Here is a 12,928-nt window from a genome sequence, read left to right on the forward strand (position 1 = left end):
AGAGGAAGATAAAGCAGCATCAAAAATGAGCTGTTTGGTATCTTTTGACTTTATTGGGTTATGAAAGTAGAGTTTTGAACTCTGCCTGTGCTCGTCAGTCCCTCAATACGTGCCTCAACACTGCCATCAGGAAAAGAAACCCAAACCTAGAGCCCAGCTTGAGGAAGCAATACAAAAAGAATTAATCACTACTTATTGCAATGCCGGGTGGATGAGCAACTGGAAAGGATCTGGATGACAAACGGGATCCCTCCGTGGCAGGTCTCAGGCTCCCGGCCGGAGCCCACACTCCACGTTTGGCCGGCGCGGTCCGTGAGCAGCAGAGCAAACAGGCTGTGGGGCATGTGGCCAGTCAGGTCCAGCCAGGCTGGATTTTGCCCAGTGCAGTGTTAGGTGTGTTTTAAATTTTAATCTAATCTGAATCTTTTATTGGGTTTCTTAAAAGGCAGAAAATATTTACTAGTTTGCCTCGCCAGCCTCTCCGGATTGAAATGCAATTTGGGTGATGCTGGCTTATAAAGCTGAGAGCAGTCTCAGGGTGGGTTCGTGTTCGCATGCAGCAGCAGAAGGTTCAGGTGTTGTGTCTTCCCTTCAGCTGGGGGAACTCAGTGGAGGTTAGTGGAGTTTGTCACAGTCCTGCCCAAAGCCAGCGAGCATCTGGCAGCACGATGAAAGCTCCTCCTGTGTACAAGCCCTTCGGCAGGCAGCTGTGGGTGGGAACCTTTGTGACACTGAGTTCAGGGAGGACCAGCCTCCCATTGGGGATCTGCGAGGTCTGCGTCCCCGGAGAGCAAAACGCCCTCACACAGGAGCAGATTCTGCCCTCGGGTCTTGGAGGAAGCAGCTGGAGCTAACATGGTGTTAGTCTGTGTGTAACATCACACCTAACAGGGTGTGCAACAAAAGTCATCATCTCTCTTTGCATCACAGAGAGAGACATCATATAAACTATTGGGTTTATACTTGTACCAAACTCCACATATACTACTCAGAAGACTTTGCAGGTCTGGCCAGTAACTCAGTGAATCAGAATTAGGCTATTGATTGAGTTTTTTTAAGTAAGGACACAGTTGCCACCACTCCCCAAGAGACATGGGTGCACCCTCGAGCTTCTTTTGGTTCGTTTGGTGGTCTGTCTATGAGTAACTCTGTCTCAGTCTAGTTCTGTGGTGCTGAGTGCTGCTCTTTCTCAAAATACCGCTGTGTTATCTCAGCACTCTTTCTTCCTGGGATGTTAAGTGCCACATTAAGCTTAAATCCTGTTCCTCTCCAGTTCAAATCTGAAAACCGTTCTAGGCAGCTGACTTGGGATCGTTTTGAAATCCCGCCTCGGGGTATTAAGATTTAGTAACACAAATTCTCACCTTAAAGTAGCAGCACAAAATGTTCTATTTACTCACAATATGAATGTAAAATATGCAGCATCCCTCACCTGAGCGGTGGGAGCATACCGATAGTATCTGCAAGGCAAAGGAATTTGGTGGAAAAAAACGATCCGCAACCAGCAGCACTGAGCAGCATTCCTGGTCCTGGGAAAGGTGCTGCTGGCTCCAGGTCCTCTTCTCCTGCCCACCCACCCCCCAGTATACTGGTGCACTGGAATACTTTGTACTTTTAAGAAAAGTTGTCTTAAGGCCTGTATTATCTTGAGAAGTAACACGGAAGCTCGTGTCTGTGCTGCTTGGTCCATCCAGTGTTGGCAGAGGTTTCAGGGGATGGTAGAGACGTTCCCACTTGCACTCAGCACATCAACTCCCTGCAAAGCTGTCCTGTTATTTACTGCAACATCCGTGGGGCCCTGGGGGCCAGTTCTTGTCACGTGGCTGCAGGCACAGCGTGTCCAGCACCTCCAAGCCACCCAACTCTCCTGGGGCCAGAAAGCACCCCAGAAGGGACATGTCCAAACCATTCGCTGCTTGTGGGGCTGTGAAGCACAGACCTCCCCCGTCCCGTCAGGAGGTGAGAGGCCAGTTCACTGCTGCGGCGTCGCCCTGCTTGGGATACAAACCCTGCCTCTCAAAATAGCTGTTCTGATGTCTTTTCTCCCATTTGCAGGCAGCAGCATGAACCTGAAGAAGTACTTCATTCGGGCACTGCACCGCCTGCAGAAGGGCCCTGGCTACACCTACAAGGAGCTGCTGGTCTGGTACTGCGACAACACCAACACCCACGGCCCGAAGCGCATCATCAAAGAGGGGCCGAAGAAGAAGCTAATCTGGTTTTTCCTAACGCTGCTCTTTGCATCATTGGTCTTCTGGCAGTGGGGTATCCTCATCAACACCTACCTCTCCTACAACGTCACGTCGTCCCTCTCCATTGGCTTTAAGACCATGAAGTTCCCAGCAGTCACAGTCTGCAATGCCAACCCTTTCAAGTGAGTTTCCCTTCAGCTAACTTACCTGGTCATGCAGTAACACCCTCAGTTATATTGGTAGCATAAAGTACTGTGGCTCCCTTCCTGCCTCAGGTGTGCTAGGGGCACCGGCCAAAAGCATCCTTTGACTTACCATGTGGTGCTGGGAACAGAAGGAGAACAGGAGACCTGCATGAAGGCGAATGGCTTGGGTCCAGAGGAGGGTTTGTGTGCCTGAGAGGGTCTCCTTGCTCTATCAGTTACCTAATGATGGTTACTGCCTCCTGCAAACTTTCCCTGGCTCAGGGAAAACTTAAAGTTCAACTCATCACAACCAAACAGGTCTCTGGATCTTTCCCCACAATTCCTTTCTTTCTCCTTCCTCCCTGTGAACATACCCCTGGTCACTTACACTCCAGCTGTTTAGAGCTGGGGGAACAGCAGTATCTGCTGGGAGCTGCAGTGATTCACTTGGTTGCAGTTTCAAAGGAGTAACTGATTTTTATTTGAGTTGCTCCAAGTGTATATCTGTGCAATAGCCCAGCCCAAGGCGAGTTCCTCTCAACTGATACACAGGAATTACTCTGGGGGGTGTGGGGGGGGTTATTCTCTGCTTGCTAGAGATGTTTTGTGTAAACTACAGTGAATTACTGAAATGCAGCCAAGTTGGTGCTGCTCAGACAGAGCAGCATTCGCCACTGCAGCACTCCCTGGTTATCCTCATGCTGGTTTTCCACCAAGATGCAGGCTAGTGGGATGCTCATGTCAGACCTTGCTGTGCTCTGCACAAAGGCTCCCAGGTTCTCTGGTAAATCTTTAGGCAGTGATCCGTGGTCCTCAGGAAGGTCCAGGCCAGTGGAGCAGCAAACAAGCTGCTGCACATCCCCACCACCCTGACATCATCTGGTAAATGCTTTTTGTCCTGCAGGTACTCAAAGGTGAAGCATCTGCTGAAAGAACTGGACAGGCTCATTGAAGCAGCACTGGAGAGGATCCTGCAACCTGCACCGTGGAACAGCAGTGAGAACGCCTCCCCGCCACTCGACCTGGAGCTCTGGCACCAGATACCCCTGGTCCTCATTGATGAGCATGACAAAAACAATCCCATCATCCTGGACATCTTTGAGAAAAAACAGACCTCTGTGGACAACCAGACCTTTGTGGGCAACGAGACGGCTGCGGGCACCGAGATGGCTGTGGGCAACGAAACCTCTGCTGGCAACGAAACTTCTGTGGACAACGAGACGGCTGCAGGCAACCAAACCATTGCCCCACCTGCCCCAGCCAACGTGACATCAGAAGAAAAGAAGTATAAGCTGGCAGTGAAGCTGGTGAGAGGGGTCCCATGGGAGGCAGCCGGGGAAGGACATGGGGGATGTAGTCCATGTAGGCATCCTGCTACCTTCACCTCTTCCTCGGGTCTGGCTCCCAAAATGCTGGGGAGAGGCTGCTGCCCTTTGCCCCTCTCCTGCTGCGGTCCTCACTGTAGAGGCACATGGTGGTCTCATGACCCCCCCAGTCTCTACTCCCGTGCAGGCTTCAAGGACCCTGCCTGAGCAGACCTTGGAAGCTGAGGTGACCCCTAAAATGGTGTTTTCTGTAAGCTTGTGGAGGTGCTGCTGGGACCGATGGAGAACGTGCCCAGCCAGGGGATCTCTGGGGCAGGGACCCGTCTGTGAACACGTGCAGATGTGACAGCTGGCTCTGCAGCTGGTCTGGCCATACCTCTCCTTCCCTGGGAGCAGCAGGCAGGATGGGCATTGAGCATTGACCATGCAGGGGCAGAGAGGGCAATGCTGTACATCCCTTCTGCCATTCCCGGCCACGGATGGGGTCAGACCTGCCTGCTGTGTGTCCCCAGTGCAGCCATCAGGGCTCCGACAACTGCACGTACAGGAACTTCACCAGCGCGGCGCAGGCGGTGACCGAGTGGTACATCCTGCAGTCCACCAGCATCCTCTCCAAGGTCCCGCTGCAAGAGAGAATCAGGATGGGCTACCAGGCAGAAGACATGATCCTGGCGTGTCTCTATGGGGCTGAGCCCTGCAACTACAAGTAGGTGTACACGGAGCTCCCTGCCCTTCCCTGTCTCATCGGGGATGGTACAGGATGCTAGAGGTGTGACAGCCTTTTTCTTTGCTCTTTTTAAGTTTATATAGAGGTTGTATCAGTTAATAAAGACGTTTCTGCTGGCTCTTAGCTCCAACATTTCCCAGGGGGTTTCTGGATGTGATGCTTGCTGAAACAAGCTGGTTTGGGATAGTGCTGGCTTGAGTTTCTGTTTTGGATGGGCTGTTTTGCTCATGACACATCAAGACTTAACAGCATCCATGGGACCTTCCCAAGATAGGATGTGCCAGCCCGGTGCTGTGTCAGTGTACCCCTGGCATGCCAGTGCCAGTTACAGCCCCTCTCTTCTTACACAGAGCTCCAGTAAATGCATTTTTATCTGTCATTGTTTCTTACAAACACCAAATTTATAGAACGTGAGCATGCAGCATCAGCCCAGGGGAATCCTGTCCCAACTGCAATGCCCCTTCTGCAGGGGGCAACAGAGAAATTTCATCAAAGAGTGAGATATGGCATCAGCCAAAGCCTGTTAACATAGCTCAGTTCAAGCAATTATTTCTCTCATCTGCATGACAGATGATTCCTTTCCACTCCGACAAAGCGCTGTCCCCAGTGCCCGTGGCTCAGCACACACCAGCACCATGCTTTGCTTTCCTTTCAACAGCAGATTGACTGAAATCATATCTGCTGAAATTTCCATGCAGACATTCAACAAGCGAGGTAATTGAAATGAATCCCAGGTGTGGCTGCCAAACTGTGGTCCCACCAGATGCATTATTTTATAATGCTTTGGTCCTTGAGTCACAGTTTTATGTGCATGATTCTTCCAGGAACTTCACCCAAATCTATCACCCAGACCATGGTAACTGCTACATCTTTAACTGGGGCATGGACGAAGAGGCTTTGAATTCTTCCAACCCCGGTGCTGAGTTTGGTAAGAGAGAGCTTTGCTATGGAGGAAGGAGCTAAAGGAACAGCAGTGTTACTCTGCCTCTCAGTGCCCACCTCTGAGAGAGAACAGATTTATGGTTTCTGTGTCCTGGAGCACTACAGCAGGGAGTAAACTTCCCAGGAGGGGAAAAGCCCCCGAAAGGGAAATGTGCCACAGAGAAACCAGCACTGTGACTACAGATGTGACTTTGCAGAAGGGCAACATCTGGGTAGCTGAAATGTCTGAGGCAATGCCCAAATATTCACTCAGGCCTTTCCATCCCATGCATTCACCATCATGTGTATTTGTGCACATCTGAGGCTGCCACAACAGCCAGAGCATGGCTCTTCCCCAGGGAACTGAGGTTTCTGTGCACAGCGACAAAATAGACTCAGGGTTGGTTTTTTTTTCCCCAAACACTCACATTTTGATACAATTCCTTGTTTTGTCTGGTGTCCCAGGGCTGAAGTTAATTCTGGACATCAGCCAGCAAGACTATATCCCCTACCTGTCATCCGCTGCCGGGGCCAGGCTCATGCTGCATCAACAGAAGAGCTTCCCCTTCCTTAAGGATCAGGGCATCTATGCAATGGCCGGGACAGAAACCTCCATCGGAGTGTTAGTGGTATGTGTGGCATTCCTCTAGAGCAGATTGTCTGAGAATAATGTTATCTGATGGGACTGCAACCAAGTTTGTTTTAAGTCTTGGCTGAACTGGCTCAAACCAAAAGAGTCAAGGTATACGCTAGCTGTGGGCTGGAACAGTTTATGGAGACTTTTATGTAACTGTCCTGGCAAAGTGCTTTATTGAAGCCAAAATACTGAGCTCAGGTCATTCTTCCCTCTTCCTTTAGCATGTTGGAAGGTGCCTTGCTAAAACACGTGGCTCTTCAACACCCTCATCTGCCTTGATCCAGCCCTGGGGAATGGGCTGCATCCCTTTCAGCTCTGCCGCCTATGATTCTTTTGATCTTTTTCAAAGCCATCAGGGAAGGCAGGAATTACAGAGTGTGTAGAGACAGGCACCAGGGACCTGGGGAGGAGTGCTAGCTACTGAATTCCTCTGTTCTGGTTTTCTTTCAGGATGAACTGGAACGGATGGGCTATCCCTACAGCGACTGCACCATGAATGGGTCTGATGTCCCCGTAAAAAATCTCTACAGCCAGTATAATACTTCCTATTCCATACAGGTAAAACATGTTTTTAATTCAACCAAAGCTGTTCAGGAAAAATCTTTGACCATGCAGAATTACCAGAGGTTCAGCAATGGTAAAGTAGAAATCATAACCTAAACATGGAATTTCTGGTCATAAACCAGCACTCAAGTCTGAACACTCAATAGCTCCAGACCTGGAAACAGTCCCAGTGGACCCAGTGGAAATAACTGTCTTGCAGGAGCAAGACCTAATGGTGCAAGTATTAAAAGGCTTCAAAAGATAAGAAGCATTGCTCAGGCAGGCAGCACAGTTCAGGGTAATCACAGGAAACAGCTCCAAGGGCCAGGAGCAGACATCAGTAGCTATTGTTCCCTTAGTTGGGTCTGAAGTTTGCTTCATCTTGAGAGGGATGAAAATGGTCATTTCTGTAATCTTCTCAAAAGCAGGGGAGAGCATCTGAAATGGTGGGAAAGTCCTGGTAACTTTAGCTAATACTAGCTCCTTAATAGCATCATAGGAAATGCTGGGAAAATACACCTTCCAGCAGGTCCAGCTGGAAGCAGGGAGCTCCCCATCCTCCTCAGGGTCTGTGCAGGGATCTTGGGAGCAGCAGGACGGACCTGGTCTGCTCCTGAGGGGGGACCATCACAGCAATGGGCCCATGCTCCTCTGCCAGCTGCTCAAGGAGGCTCAGAGCAGTTTTTCTCCTTTAAAAAGAATAATCATGCCATTAAGGCAATTAATTAATATCTTCTTTCTCTCCCCTACAACTTCCATGCCTGGCTGAAATCTTTTAATGCCCAGTAGACTCACCCAGCGAGGGGTGGGCTCCCATCACTGCCCATGGCCAACAGGTCCCTAAACTCAAGGAGTTCCTGAGCCATCATCAGAGCTGTGTGTCCTGTAGCCAGGACAGCAAGGCTGCTCCATCTGCAGCAAACATGGGCACCGTCCTGTGGTGTGATGGGTCACCACAGCTCTGGGAAGCTTTTGCTGAGATGTTAATGTGACACTTTTCAGGAGATAGGTCAGGTCCTGCTGCTTGGGGCACAACGGGAGGATAAAACCTGCCTGGAGAACGGTTGTGCTCTGAGGTTTAGTGATGGCATTGCTCTAATGTGTGAAGCAGCTTGTATTCTGTGTACTCAAGTAGTATTTATCCCTGAGAGCCGGGGGATATATAGGAGGGAGAGGAATATGTAGGAGGGAGATGAATATATAGGAGGGAGAGGACTATATGGAAGCGAGGAATATATAGAAGCGACTTCTCTCCTGAGAGCTTCTGTTCTTTTAAATCCTTTTCTCTTTAAGAGAATTAAGTCATTTTTTTTACCCTGAAAAAAGCCTGCTTGTTTTGTTTGGGAAATGAAGACAGACCTTTGCCTTTTCTTCACTTTAAAACTGGGATGAGAAAGTCGAGTGTTTGTAAACCTTGAATCTGTAAGAAAAATACAGTGTAAAGATTAAGTGGTGGTTAATTTGTAACAGGCTAAAACATAAGGGAGAAGCATTTTGGGAGAGTGGGATCTGACAGTAAGGAGAACACCAGAACCATCTGGGGGGGGTGGTTATTGACAAAAGCCTGATGAATACACCCCAGGCAAGTGGAAGGGCTTGGGCCTAGCAGGGCTTTTGTCGTCCTGCCTTTATATAATTGCAGCCGTTGGGCTGCTTGGCCTTGCCTTTTAAGATGCTTGTATAAGGTTTAAGCAAATACTCAAGACGATTGCATTATTACCCAAAAGTTGCTAAACGCTGACTGGGGTCTGTGTCCACATCATTCCCCTCACTTCAGAGGCCTCTCAGCGAACACCAGGCTTTCCCATCACCCTCCAGTTGCTGTGAACGCTTCGCAGCGTGCGGAGAGCCTCTGGTTGTTCTACCTAGCTGGAGCTGTTAAATTTAATTATCTTTTCATAGACTTTGTTATTGCTTTGTGCACTGTTTCATCCAGAATCCCAATCCAATCTCAGATGATTAACTTCATGCCTCGCTGAGCTAATGGCAGCGCTGCGGCCTGGCTCGCAGGCCGCCGAAGCTGCGGGTGCGATCCTTTCAAGGGGAGAAGCAGATGCACAGATAATTCAGGCTTCTAAAACCTGCTCTTTATGTCAAAGTATTTTTAGAGTTCCACCTTTAAGGTGGAAACCAGCCCTTTGCCGGTCGGTTGTATAAAACCTGGAGACAGCAGCAGGGTCCGTGGGTGCAGTAGAACATTTTACTCCTTTTTGGAAGTAGTGGTATTACTTCCATGAAGCCCTAAATAGTTAAGAAATGAGCAGTTTCTTGTTTGACTGGGAGCAGGCACTGAGTTCCCTCCTGCTCCTGCGAGGTGACTTACTGGTGGGCAACTCCCGACTAGGATGTGCCTTAAAACCTGGAGGAGCAGCAGTAAAAACTCTTCATAAAGAAAACTGTAATCCGGTGCAACTCCACGCATGGCAACTTATCCACCTGCTGTGTCTTGGGGCTGTAAAGCCAGTTGCAACAGGCTTCCAGAGCCTGCTGTGGTGCCTGGCAATGCTTGGTGTGTGCTGGTGCCATCGCACAGGGATGGGCTCTGGCAGTATATGATGTGCTGTGCAGTGCAACAGAGAGAAAAGAGCTCAGAGCCGAGTTCCTGCAGCCAGCGTAGGCTCCAGCAGCACAGAGGCAGGTGGAGGGGGTTCAGCCCACCTCTAAGCAGCTCCCTCTTCCCTTTTTCCAGGCTTGCCTGCGCTCTTGTTTCCAAAATCACATGATTGAAACCTGTGGATGTGGTCACTACATGTTTCCTTTGCCTGAAGGGGTAAATTATTGCAATAACGAAGATAACCCAGGCTGGGGTAAGAACATGAACGAAACGTGGCCATCCCAGGGTCCCAGCATGCGGGGGGGGGGTGGGGGGGGTGGGGGTGGGAGTGGACAGGAGCTTTAGTGCTGTTGCAAGTGCCCCAGGTGAATTGCTTCTGCATACATAGGTCTCCCTGGGGCCATTTGGGACAGAGTGGGGGAGAAGGGGGGGAATCTTGGTCCTGGCCAGGGACTGAGTGGTCTCAGCTTCCATGCTGCCCAGGGACAGGTCTCTCCTGGGGAGCTGGCTCCAGCTGGGGAATGTAACAGGAGCCTCTGGGTACTAAAGAGAGAGAAAAAGGGGTAACGCTCCAGCCTGCCATGCCTGCAGGGTTCAGAGACAAACTGGCCCAAGGAGAGGCAATGGGCTCCTGCAAGGATGCTCAGAGGTTTGGGGTGGGATGTCTGGTGCTCTCCACAGCTGGGCAGAGGTCAGGGCTGTGCCAAAACCTCTGGCCTCGGGCAAGCTGACTCTATTGAAACCATCTGCAGAAAATGAACATTTATGTTTCATTTATTCTTAAATTGTCAGACCACTTTGCCTGAGTTTCTCAAGGAAGGGAAGGTCAGAGGGGAAGGTCAGAGGTGAAGACAGGAGACCTGTGCAGCAGGTTCATACCTAAATGTTTAGTTTATTAAATGAAATGGATCTAATCCAGTAAGTGGGGTTCTTATCCAAATAAGACTCTTTGACTTCTTGTTTTCACCGAACAGCATATTGCTATTCATCACTGAGATCGAGTATAAGGCACAGGCAGATTTGTATCGACTCTTGTAAGGAGACATGCAAGTGAGTACCTGCACCTTTCCTGGCAGCTGTGAAGGTGGAGGGCATCCTGCATTTCACCTCTCATCAGTTCTGACCTTTCTAAAATGGCAAATCGCACGGGGCTGCTTTTCCCTGTGAGAACCGAAGTTCCAGTGACTTCAGAGAAGGGGGAACTTCTGTACCAATGTTGTCCTTCCCTCTCTCCAGCGACACGCAGTACAAGATGACCATTTCCATGGCAGACTGGCCCTCTGAAGCCTCCGAGGTAACACCAACTCCTTGTTTTGAAACATTCATGACTAATTACCATGTCCTTAGTGCCATGAATCACTCTGTGTTTCCAGAGCTAATGTCCAGGTAGCAGGTGCCTCTTTGCTAAATTACACATTTTCAGCACACAAACAATCTCTAGTGCCAGGGTGTGAGACTGGAGCAGGGACACCCCCGCAGCTGTTCCTCCTCCCCGGGGGTGCAGCACCACATCCTGCAGCTCCCTCGGGTTCCTGCCCCAGCAGCTGCCCAGTGAGGATGCATCTGCTCCGTTCTGAATAAGCTTTCTTTCCCTAGGACTGGATTTTCCATATTCTGTCTTATGAAAGGGATATGTCAACAAATGTGACTCTGGACAGGTAGGTGAAAGGAATAACCACTTTATCTCCTCTATCGAGCCTGTTAACATTAGATTAACATGAACCCTGGCCATGGGCCAGAGCACATGTGTGCTAATGCAAAGCAAGGACAAGATTTGGCACCTGCTCACCTGGAAGATGCATAAAGTCTACTTCATGTGTGTTCTCTGCTCTCCATAGTGATTAACTGGGGCAGACAAACTCAAATGGGTGGTTAAGTTAAAATCAACGTTAACTGCAGCATCTCTAGTGCATGTCAGATCCTGGAAGCTCTGAACCTGTGAGCTGCCAGCATCCAGCTCCTGGATCGGAGTGTTTCTCCCTTCATACTCACATCTCTGAATCTGACAGCAGCAGCAGTAGGGGGGATGCACCAAAATTAGGGTAACCAACGAGCTCCAGCCAGGCTGTGCATAGCCTTTCCTGCAGTCAGGTGTCAGAGCAGAGGTGTGGGGAACCCACAACCCGGCTCTGTGCTGAGCTGCTGTTTGTCCCTTACAGAAATGGGATCATCAAGCTGAACATTTACTTCCAGGAATACAACTACCGCACCATCTCAGAGTCTGCAGCCACGACGGTGAGTGCCCACCCTGCCCTTCTGCCCGGTGCCGCAGCACGCTGCCAGCACACAGCAAGCAGATGCTCAATCGAGTCATCCCAGAGCCACAGGCAGGGCTCAGCTTCTCAGGGCTGCTCAGCCCTGGCCAGAGATGCCCCTCACAGCGAGTCTGCCAGGCCCTTCAGTGCTGCTGCTTCACAGGGCCGTAGTGAGGACGCAGGTGAAGCCACCTCCACCGGCACGTTCACAGTGCCTGGTTTGTTCTTCCCCTCCAGCTCCTGTCCCCATCACAAGCATGGGGCAGGTCACTGGGAAGCAGCACCAGGCAGCACAGCCCCTGCAAGGCGAGGGACTCGGTAGGGACATCCCGGGGATGGGAGCGTCACCTGGCTCAGCACCAGCACATGTGGCGATGGGCAGGGGCTGAGCAGGGACCAGAGTCCACCACCTTGGCTCACTCCCACTCTCCTCCCCACAGATCGTTTGGCTGCTGTCGAGCCTGGGGGGGCAGTTCGGGTTCTGGATGGGGGGCTCGGTGCTGTGCCTCATCGAGTTCGGGGAAATCATCATCGACTCGCTGTGGATCACCATTATTAACGTGATCAGCTGGTGCAAAGGCCTGAAGCAGAAGCGGGCACAGGCACAGTACCCAGACGCACCCCCGACGGTGTCAGAGCTGGTGGAGGCTCACACCAACCTGGGTTTCCAGCACGAGGACGTGGGTGCCCTCCCAAGGGATGAGGCGCTGCCCCCCGAGCCTGGCACCCCCCCACCCAACTACGACTCGCTGCGTGTGCAGCCCCTCGACGTCCTCAGTCCCGACAGCGACGCCGACACCGAGTGAGCGGTGTGTGCCCTATCGCCACCCTCCAGCTGCCGTTTGCTGAGCATCCTCTACTCTCACCAGAATTAAGGAGGAATGAAAAGCCCTGACTGTAATCCCTTGCCCCCCTCCCCCCCAACTTAACATGTTCACTGTGAAGCCCTGTCTGATAAACCCTGTAATAAATGTCACCGAATCAGCGTCAGGCTCTGGCTTTACACACAGTCTCTGTACAAACCAGGGCTGTTACACCATCGTAAGGCACCATTTCTTTTTGACAAGGGGTTTTGCTCACTCCTGGGTGGGAAGAGGCCAGGATGCCCTGACAGCAAATGCGTGGCCTTGGGCTAGTTGGATGTTGGGATGAGGCACGGAGCATGATGTAGCCGTGCTGTGCTGTCAGCTGGACCCCACGCTTTGGACCCAAGCACTTCTGACTTCTGAGGTCACAGCATTTCCACCCCCAAACAGCTACAGAGGAAACAAAGAGAAAGCATTCTGTCCCTTTGCTCTGTTTGTGTTTGCTGCTCAGGGCTTGTCATGGCAGGTGGGCACGGCTGTTGTGTGTCAGAGATAAATACTTCAGCCTCCATAAAGATTCAGGTGTGGAGAGGAAGTACCAGGGTGTTTAACAGTACCACACTTTTGGCAATAAATACATTAATTTAAGACTTGCCTTTAAGTTTCCTGTTGGCAGCAGGTGCAGCTCGGCACTGGCAGGAGGCTGCTGGCCAGCTTGTGAGAAAGGGAAGCATTGTGTTCATCCAGACATGAGAGTGGCTGGGGGGTCCCATGGTCTCATGG

General features: G+C 50.9%; 1 protein-coding gene across 1 annotated transcript; it reads left to right on the forward strand.

Moving 5' to 3' along the window:
* Window positions 1-2,057: 2,057 nt before the first annotated feature.
* SCNN1B (sodium channel epithelial 1 subunit beta) lies at window positions 2,058-12,145 on the forward strand (the record flags this gene model as incomplete). Its single annotated transcript, XM_084271210.1, has 12 exons — window positions 2,058-2,374; window positions 3,282-3,684; window positions 4,215-4,408; window positions 5,254-5,357; window positions 5,816-5,979; window positions 6,438-6,545; window positions 9,220-9,337; window positions 10,059-10,134; window positions 10,321-10,378; window positions 10,681-10,742; window positions 11,244-11,319; window positions 11,780-12,145. Exons 1-12 carry the CDS (start codon window positions 2,064-2,066, stop codon window positions 12,143-12,145), a joined length of 2,040 nt encoding a protein of 679 aa, XP_084127336.1. The 5' UTR covers window positions 2,058-2,063.
* Between the last annotated feature and the right edge of the window lie 783 nt (window positions 12,146-12,928).

The sequence above is a fragment of the Gallinula chloropus genome, assembly GCF_964237585.1.
Source record: "Gallinula chloropus genome assembly, chromosome: 15".
Classification (NCBI taxonomy): domain Eukaryota; kingdom Metazoa; phylum Chordata; class Aves; order Gruiformes; family Rallidae; genus Gallinula; species Gallinula chloropus.